The following is a 9,689-nucleotide window of genomic DNA, read 5'->3' as shown; positions in this document are numbered from 1 at the left end:
GCTGCCAGCACCACAGGTGAAGCCAGCCATGAAGTCGCTGCCACAGCTTATCTTCAGTCAGATCTTTGTGTTGCGGTGGCAGGTGCTGCCAGAGCAAATGCTTTAAAAATCTGCACAGCCAATCAAATCTTCATATTTTCCAGATCGAGAAACATCCCTAGCATTTTGCTTTTCAGTATCCAAATTTAAAATCATCTACCTAGCATGACGGTGGGTGCACAGGATAAAGCCAGGTTCAAATTCCCCCCTCTGCCTCAAAGTTACTTGGGCTACCGTGGGCTAGTCACACTCTGCAGCCTGTCCTGCCTCACAGAGTTGTCGTGAGGATGATAAACCTTTGTAAACAAATGGAAAATGTTATAAGATATAACAAGTCGACCTGCGAGCTCACCTCTGACTCAAAGTTACTTGGGCTACCGTGGGCTAGTCACACTCTGCAGCCTGTCCTGCCTCACAGAGTTGTTGTGAGGATGATAAACCTCTGTAAACAAATGGAAAATGTCATAAGATATATATGCGCTTTTTCTTCTTAAACAAGTTGACCTGCGAATTCTTCCTCTTGACTGAGCAAGAAAGGGAAGATGTCAAAGCGCCGCATTTCTTCCATTGCCTGGTGTATCACACTGAGGTTGAGCAAAGTCTGAGGCTTCTCTGCTCCACAGCCGGAAGGGAGCTTTTCTTTGGCCTCTGTCCCCTTGGTAACAACAAAGGCTTGAAGAAGGGGAGGAGCTTGCTGGTGGTGCAGGGACAGTGAAGTGCTGGGGCGGGGCATTCTGCTCAGCTCTTGCTGTGTGCCCCAGCAGCCATGCCTGGCTGAAGACTACTGGCCTAATCTGGTTCTGTCACCATTCGTCACCTCAGGCTCCTGGGGGGGGGAGTATAGGGAGGGGCAGGGCACATTTGGGGGGCGTTGCCCCTGTCAGCCCCCTTTGGCTATGGGCCTGCTTGAAGATTTGAGTCCAGTGGCACCTTTAAGATCAACATTTTTTTATTCTGGGCATAAGCTTTCGTGTGCACACACTAAGTATGCATGTATAACCTATTTAATTCAAGGAGCAATATCAAAAATATTTTTTTTAAATTAAAGAACTGAGAGAGTTCATGTCTATGACAGTGTAATCCCACCTTGTGACCCTTGCATTTATGAAAATAACAGTAAACCAACTTCAAAGGATGTCATCTGGAACAATAGTTAAGCATACACAACAACAACCCACATGCAATAATTCAGGCCTGTTGCATTTGAGCAGACCAGGGTCTCAGTCTCTCTGACTTGTGGCTAGCCAGTCCCTTGAAGATGTACCAATTAGCAGCTTGTGCTCTGCCTTTACAGGTGTTTCTGGGATCTCTAATATATAGTTTCATGGAAAGGCAAGCTTCTGAGGTGAGAGTGCCTCTCCCCGCACTTCAGGATCTCCAATCCCTCACGGAAAAATTACATATAACATCCATTTCAAATAGTCCGTTGCGGTGCTCATCTCCGCTTCAAAGCCTAAGAGCCAGCGCTGTCCGAAGACATGGTCATGTGGCCGGCATGACTAAACACCAAGGCACACAGAACGCTGTTACCTTCCCACTGAAGTGGTACCTATTGATCTACTTGCAATTTCTTGCTTCCGAACTGTTAGGTTGGCAGGAGCTGGGGCCAGAGACGGGAGTGCGGCACACTCGGTCTCGAACTGCTGAACTACCGACCTTCCACAGCCTGCAATTCAGCGTCTTAACCACTTGAGCCACCACAGCTCTTTAACAAGCTTGTACCAAGCCGAGGCGCGAGGAGTGGTTTTGCTTCCAGAAGGTCGGGAGAGGCGCTCCTTAAAGACCCCGCCCCCCCCGGGTTAAAGGTGCCACTGGACTCAAGCTTAGTTCTACACTGATGTTTGTCTTCGAAGTGTGCGTGCACACGAACGCTTATACCCGGAACAAAACTTCTGTTGGTCTTAAACGTGCCGGACCACCTGGCCGGACTCAAACTTCGAGCGAAACCTTAACACTAGGCAATGGCCTTCTTCATTGGCTAAAGGAAGGAGTAACGTATGGAGGAAGGTGGAGCTACGTCAGAACCTTTAATCAAAGAGAAGTGAAGATACAAATTGGCTCTTATTTCCGGCTCTCTCGATATGGCTGAGTACATGGGGAAAGTAAAAGTCACCCTATATTATAATAACAAGGAGCTGCGGTGGCTCAAGTGGTTAAGACGCTGAACTGCAGGCTGAAGGTCAGCAGTTCGAGACCCGGGTGCCGCATGATGGAGTGAGCTCCCAACTCTAGTTCCAGCTCCTGCCAACCTAGCAGTTCGAAAGCAAGACATTGCAAGTAGATAAATAGGGACCACTTCGGTGGGAAGGTAACAGCGTTCTGTGCGCCTTGGCGTCTAGTCATGCCCGCCACATGACTGCGGAAACGTCTTCGGACAGCGCTGGCTCTTCTGCTTTGAAACGGAGATGAGCACCGCAACCCTAGAGTCGGGCCCGACTGGCTTTCGAGCAAGGGAACCTTTACCTTACTATAGTAACAACTTTGTAAGAAATTGTAAGGAAACTTAGCCTGTGTAGCCTTCCCCACTGCTGCCTTTCAGAAGGCTGTGCCTGCTGGATTTCTGCCTGTAAGGCCATTTGGAAAGTTAGCAGGGCAGGGCTCTTTGTGGCAGGCAGGGAAATTTTCCCTGTGGCGCAGCAGCGTCCCCCTACTACACAGGGGAACTGGATTTCTGCTTCTCAGACACCCTTTATAGGCAACAAAACACTGTGCCCCTCTTCAAATAGTCGAACTCTGTATAGCTTGTTTTATCCGGGAGGACCATGTAGGTTACATTTTCAAGTTACATTTTCAAGTTTGGCGTCAGATACGGTCCACCAGTTGAATTCCAGTCTCCTTGTTGCCTCTCTCTGGTGTATTTGTTTGATTCTCTCCTCCCCATCTTCCCGCAAGCACTTCGGGGAGACTGCATGCACCAACCTTGACAGGTAGATAAGGCTGAGTGAGTGTGCCAGGGTGGTCGGGGAATGTTATGGCAATACACGACTCCCCACTCCAACTCTTAGCAGCCGGGCGACCCGGCGAAAAAACAGCCCTAGTTCTGACGCGCTCGAGATAAAACTATGTTGTTGTACGTTTTCAGTCTTTCCGCCGCCCGCACGTGGACTTTTCCCACTGCACTAAGGAACCGGAAGTTTTCTCTGAGAACTATTAAGCCTGCAACCTCTTTGCCCTTAACGTCTACTCACGCGCTTACGAAATCGATAACTGTGCCAATTGGCTGGGAGGGAATGCGTCATAAAGTTGCTCCAGCGGATTGGCTCCCCCCAGTGTCCGGTGCTCTCAGGGGCGGGGCCAGGAAGCATGGCTGATGGGGCGACCTGGCGGGTAAGTGGGGCATATGAATTTGGGCGACTGGGGAATGCGCTGCTGAAAGTGAGCTCAATTGTAGATCTCGGTTCAAAGGTTGCTGAGGATGCATTTCTTTCTTGACACTGTTCAGAGGGCTGGTGCCGTACTGTGTAGTGTGTTGCAGAGGTTAAGAATGTTGGAGTTGTATCTGGGAGACCCAGGTTTGAATCCCTACTCCTGTCATGGAAGCTCACCGGTGGACCTTGGACCAGTCACACTCTCTCAGCCTAACCTACCTCACAGGGTTGTTGTGTGGATAAAATGGAGGAGAAGAGTATGGTGTAAGTTGCCTGGGATCCCCATTGGGGAGAAAGTTGGGTGTAAATGAATTAAATAAATAAATGTGGTGAAGCATGCAGTGATTTTCATGCTTTCTGCACTCAGAAATCTTCCCAGATGCAATTGAACTGCCTGTGCGAAGGGGTGGTTCTTCGAACATTTAAAAACCAGGTTCTGTATTCTTTGCTTCTCTTGTATGTGTGAACTCCATTTGAGTGATTGTTTTAGTGTGTGAGAAATCCCTATACAAAATAGGTCCAACTCCATGTATAAGCAGAGACCTAAAACAAGAGGCACTTTGTATGTTGTATCAGAACCAACCAACATAATGTAAAATAGTGACATTCTAGGACCTTCTTTGGCACAATTGTTGCATGTTTCTTCCAATGCAGTTTCTGCAACCTGGCATGTAACGTAACTGCTAGTTGTCCTTTTTGCTCCTGTTCATGGTTAGAATGGTGTGTCTTACCTTTGCATACTGAAAGATTTGAACTGCATGCCTGTAAGAAATTGTCTTAATGAGTATTTTTGGAGTATTGTGGTTGACTGTTCTGTGTGATATGGCTTGAGATAGATACACAGGACTTCGTTCTGTTCTGCCTTGAAGCAGCTTTGTGAGGAACGGATACCAAGGCTGGCAGGCTCTGTTGAACCGAACGGCATCATCCTTGAACTGAGACCTTTGACGATTGAATCCATCATATCATTATTTTTCAGTAACCATCTTATAAAAGACAATTTATAATAAGGCTTAACAAGCGCTATAACTCATTGGCACTGTGCTTGATCATGGTCAGAAAGTAGCAGCTTCCATAGCGATTTCTGTGGCCTCCTTAAACACGAGTGTACAATTCTTGTCCCTGGCAGCCTCCTCGAGCTTGTGATGACTACCGGTCTGAATGGAAACACTGCCGAAGCATCCGGAACCTTTTCCATCACTACTATACTTATGGGGAAGCGCCTTCCTGTGCGCAGTGGAAAAGGGACTATGAGAACTGCAGAGAGTGGGAGAAAACGAAAAGCTCAGCAGCAAAGGTACGTGGAGCCACTAGGCAAGCATCACACAGTGGAATAACCAAATGGAACCCCTGAGTGGGGCCTGATTTATACAGGTGGGAGTTCACAGCCGTTTGCAAAGCTTAGGACTGGGGAGGATGCATTTGTTTTAGTGATGGGCCGTACGAAATTGCCACACCGCACAAGCACAGTGAAGCCGGTGGACAGCTCCATCATAGAGGATGAAACAGAATAAAACAGCATAGAGGTCATAGAACATCCGAATTATGAGATCCTAATCAATTTTCAGTTGGCGTAATGAGTGTAATCATGCTCATCCGTCATCACCTGTATTTAATGTATCCCTGAGTGGGGCCTGATTTATACAGGTGGGAGTTCACAGCCGTTTGCAAAGCTTAGGACTGGGGAGGATGCATTTGTTTTAGTGATGGGCCCTACGAAATTGCCACACCGCACAAGCACAGTGAAGCCGGTGGACAGCTCCATCATAGAGGATGAAACAGAATAAAACAGCATAGAGGTCATAGAACATCCGAATTATGAGATCCTAATCAATTTTCAGTTGGCGTGTGAAAGCCAGAAAGGGGGAGAAGGTGCTTCCAAAGTGCACCTGATTGATGAGTGTAATCATGTTCATCCGTCATCACCTGTATTTAATGTATCATTAGACACACTTCTAAATGCACGAACAAACTAAAAATACATATAGAAATATAAACGTCCATGCGTGATGGTTGGGGCTGTCAAATGATCCGTTACGGACGAGCAGAGTAATCCTCTGCACGCATGCTCAAAATTAAATCCCACTGAGTGCAGTGGAATTTACTTCTGAGCAAGGGTGCCTAGAAGTGCAAGTGAGTCATTTGCAGTTCCCCTGAAACACCCACGTACGCTTCGACAAACAGAATCGCAAGTCACTCATTAAATCAGCTACTGATTTTTTGGTCATTCAGACTATACTATGGATCTCTTTTTATTTGTTAACATACAGGAACGTCTGTGGCGGCCTCCTAGTCAACAAAAAAATCTGGACACACACGACCCAATCAGTAAAACAAGTATAAAGCCAACAGTTGTGATAGTCTGACCCACAATCAAACAGTCATAAGACTTATAAAGAATGCTGTTTATGTATTGCAATCTAAAGCACTACAAGAAGATACACAACTCAATAGAAAATCCTTGAACCAAGGTACATAATCACATAATCAAAAATGGATCTTCTTCAGGAGCTTTGGCACCATTATGTAAGTAAGCACTAAGATTATTGTATTGTCTCTTGTTATTGGTGTAGCACATATTCTAAAAATTGTATTTTTGTACACTACAGAATATCTCCTGAAGAAAATCCATTTTTTTTGAAACGTTATGTAATCCGGAGACGACGTTGATTATGTGATTATGTACCTTGGTTCAAGGATTTTCTATTGAGTTGTGTATCTTGTTGTAGTGCTTTAGATTGCAATACATAAACAGCATTCTTTATAAGTCTTATGACTGTTTGATTGTGGGTCAGACTATCACGACTGTTGGCCTCCTAGTCAAGCCATCAAGCTCCTTACCTTCTCCTTTAATTGGCTATAGCATCTGCAGGATTTTCTTTTCCCAGCATCTGAGATCGTTTAACCAGGATTAAATCTGGGACCTTCTCTTGCATAAAGTATGTGCAGAGGGGGCCCCAACCTTTTTGAGCCTGTGGGCACATTTGGAATTTTGAGAGACGGTGGTGAGCACTGCCCCAAAAATGGCTTCCACAGCAGGCAGAGCCACATAGAATACAGTCCTCCTCATGCTTCCTGGGAAGAAGGAAAGCCTGAAGGGGGAAATGAAACCACACTTTGACTAAGGAAAGCCCAGGTGCCCACTATTCCTCTTGATCCTTCAACAGAAAACCCTTTCATTTGAATGATGGCAGCCAATAATAAGCTCTACAGGCCCATAGCCACAAGGGCGCATTTGGGGGCAATGCCCCCTCTCCACTGATAAGTGCCACCCCTTTGGGGGGGGGGATCAGAATTTTAAAATATATATATATTAAAAAGATGTGCATGGGGCTTCCAAAATGGGCTTCCCAGGCACAGTCAGGAAAGCTTCTGCCTCATTTTTTTTTCTGGGCCGAAAAATAAATAGGTTTTTAAAAATGCAAATAAAATAAGATGGGCAGTCAGGGAAGCTTCAGCCTCATTTTCTTTTTTTCTGGGCCAAAAAATAGTTTTTTAAAAAGGCAAATAAAATAAAATGGCAAAATGCAAAAGAGAGAGTGAGTCAGAGATCCCTCCACCCCCCCAGCTTACACAGAAAAGCAGCCCAGATTCGAGGGGACTAGAGGTTGCAGTGGAGCCGGAGGTGCTGCTTCTGCTGCTGCAAGAAGAGCAGCAGGCATGGCCGCCCCCCTCCCCACCAACCAAAATTTTTTGGCTACATCCCTGAAGCTCTGCCTCACAATGGCCCTGCCTACTTTCTGAAAAGCTTGGTGGGCACCATGGTTACCTGTGGGCACCACGTTGGGGAACCCTGCCCTGGAACCACACTTTGTAAATCAGTTGATTTCGTAGGACACCTAAATGACGTACGAAATACAGGGCAGTTCTCCAACTGTTGGGGTGATGAGAGTTGGGGAGATGAGCACCACCCCCTAGAGTCGGATTTGATTGGCTTTTGAGCAAGGGAAACCTTTTTTGCAAACCTGGGCAGTCTTCAAGTATGCTTTTTGGAGCCCGGTCACAACTGTGGTCTATCAGGAAGAAGAAGGTGGCCCCAGGGCGTCTGGCGGTAGTTGAACGAAAAGGCAAGCAAAGCCATCCTAGCTGCATGCAGCTCTGGGGTCATAGTGAAAGCTGATTTTTTTAGTTTTAATTTCCCCCCCCCAAATAACGCGACGTCCTGTTTGTTCTTCCAGGACTCCCTCTGCAAGAGTGAAAAAGAGCGGATATTGGAAAAACGGAAGTACGATCCAGTGTGGACCTTAAGGAAAAGCCCTCCACCAGACTGGCAGCTGCCCCTTGATGAAGGCAAACCAAAGTGAGGGTGGAGCTGGGCTTATACTGCTTTGGAGCTCTTTAAAGAAAAGCATTGCGTGGAAGAGTCCCCCCAAACATCAGTCTGTGCTGCTACTGGTCACATGCCTCATCGCTGCTGCATCGTATCGTTTTAAAAGAAAATACAAACGCCTGTTCTGAAACGCTTCCTTACTGGTGTGTTGACAAGCGGCATACTTGGAAAGAACCCTTTGCGATGCAGTTTTGAAGTTTCACTCACAGCCTGAGCAAAAGCCCTCACTAGCGTGATCATAAGATAACTTAGGAGCTGCAGGTGGAGGAACCCATGGGGTGGGCCTTGACTCCATGTACCCAATGAATTGGCTTGATGGCAGTTCGCCCCGTAACAAATCCACGCTGGCTGTACTTGAATAGGCCGGACTAGCCCAAGCTCATTGGAAGCTAAGCAGGGTTGACCCGGGTTAGTACTGGGATGGGAGAACAGGGAAGACCGTGGTTGCTTTGCAGAAGGAGGAAATGGCTAGACACCTCTGTTAGTCTCTCCCCTTGCAAGTCAGCTGCAGTTTGATGTCACTTAATTATTATTATGCTACCATGACCTAGCCGAATCTTGACATCTAATTCTGCTTTATATTGAGTCAAACTGTTCGTCCAGCAGTAGCTCAGTATTGCCTGTCCTGCAAGTGGCTGTCAAGTGGAGAAAGGTGTCTTCCAACAACTTGTTCCCAGAGATGCTTTAACTGGAGATGCCAGGGATTGAGCCTGGGACCTTCAGCATGCAAAACTTGTACGCTGCTGCCGAGCCACACTCTCTTTCTGCCCGTATGGGGAGGTGTAGTGCTACAAATAAGAAGACTTTTAAAAACCAGGGCTGTGGTTCAGTAGTAGAGGAGCTGGTTTGGATGCAAGAGGTCCCAAGTTCACTCTCCAGTCAAAGGGATCCGGTCACAGGTAATGTGAAGGACTTTAAGTGGAGATGCTGAAAAGGTGCTCCCAGAGAAAGGAGATTGTATCCACCTTGATAGACCAGTGGCCTGACCCTGTTCAAGGGAACTTTACATAGGAGTAGCCTTCCGGCCTCAGAGCGGGGGCCCATCTGAATTGTTTGCAAGGATGGCTTTCCAGATGCTGCAAAAGGCATGTGACGGAACGGAAATAAAAGGCTGGTCGCTATAGAGACCATGCGCCAACTCATGACAGCCTCCGTGGAGTCTTTTATCATTTACCCCAGTGAGTTGTGTGCGCACGTGACAGAAAGCAGCAGCACAGCTAAGCAGTGATAGGACTGCTAGGTGGTTCTTACAAAAATCCTCCTCAAATTGGGAGGGGGGAAAAAGGACCTGTCCTGCTTGCTGTGCAGTATGTTTATTAACTGGATCATAGGAATTTTATTTCTGTACCCTGTTAACTAGCTGACAGTGGCTTTCATACTGTCTTATTTGCCATGGAGCAAGTCACAAACCTCTACCAAAATTAAAGTAGAAGAAGAAGAGGAGATTGGATTTATACCCTGCCCTTCACTTGGAGTCTCAGAGCGGCTGACAAACTCCTTTCCCTTCCCCTCCCCTCCCCACAACAGACACCCTGTGGGGAGAACAGCTCTGACAGAACTATGGCTTGCCCAAGGTCATCCAGCAGCTGCGAGTGGAGGCGTGGGGGATCAAACCCGGTTCTCCTAGATTAGAGTCTGTGCACTTAACCACTACACCAAACTGGCCTAAAAGAATCGAAAGGTACTGGAAAAAGTTATTTTGAACTATGAAAATCCAGAGTGATGTTTCTAGCTCATGCCGGAGCCAGTGCGGTGTAGCGGGTAAGAGTGTCGGAGTAGTATCCAGGAGATCTGGGTGGCCTGGGCCAGTCATACTCTCTCAGCCTAACCTCCCTCACAGGGTTGTGAGGATAAAATGGAGGAGAGGAGAATGGCGTAAGCCATGTTTGGGTCCCCACTGGGGAGAAAGGCAGGGTACAAGTGAAAGAAACAAATCTGTACATATATCCTGC

The 9,689-nt window shown here is 47.0% G+C and overlaps 1 protein-coding gene across 1 annotated transcript; it reads left to right on the top strand.

Moving 5' to 3' along the window:
• Positions 1 to 3,316: 3,316 nt before the first annotated feature.
• Positions 3,317 to 8,868, top strand: LOC107115251 (chromosome unknown open reading frame, human C22orf39). The gene is made up of 3 exons (XM_015416908.1): positions 3,317 to 3,366; positions 4,537 to 4,704; positions 7,586 to 8,868. Exons 1-3 carry the CDS (start codon positions 3,343 to 3,345, stop codon positions 7,709 to 7,711), a joined length of 318 nt encoding a protein of 105 aa, XP_015272394.1. The 5' UTR covers positions 3,317 to 3,342; the 3' UTR covers positions 7,712 to 8,868.
• Positions 8,869 to 9,689: the final 821 nt, after the last annotated feature.

This window comes from Gekko japonicus, unplaced genomic scaffold (genome assembly GCF_001447785.1).
Source record: "Gekko japonicus isolate JY-2015 unplaced genomic scaffold, Gekko_japonicus_V1.1 scaffold316, whole genome shotgun sequence".
Lineage (NCBI taxonomy): Eukaryota > Metazoa > Chordata > Lepidosauria > Squamata > Gekkonidae > Gekko > Gekko japonicus.
The sequence above is the reverse complement of the archived record's forward strand: the minus strand, read 5'-3'. Positions and strand labels throughout refer to the sequence as shown.

Bases quoted from the DNA above. Each gene is read 5' to 3' on its own strand.
- LOC107115251 (XM_015416908.1), top strand. From the start codon at position 3,343: ATGGCTGATGGGGCGACCTGGCGG. The intron at 3,367-4,536 runs GTAAGTGGGGCA...TGTCCCTGGCAG, and splicing joins CTGATGGGGCGACCTGGCGG to CCTCCTCGAGCTTGTGATGA. The intron at 4,705-7,585 runs GTACGTGGAGCC...TTGTTCTTCCAG, and splicing joins CGAAAAGCTCAGCAGCAAAG to GACTCCCTCTGCAAGAGTGA.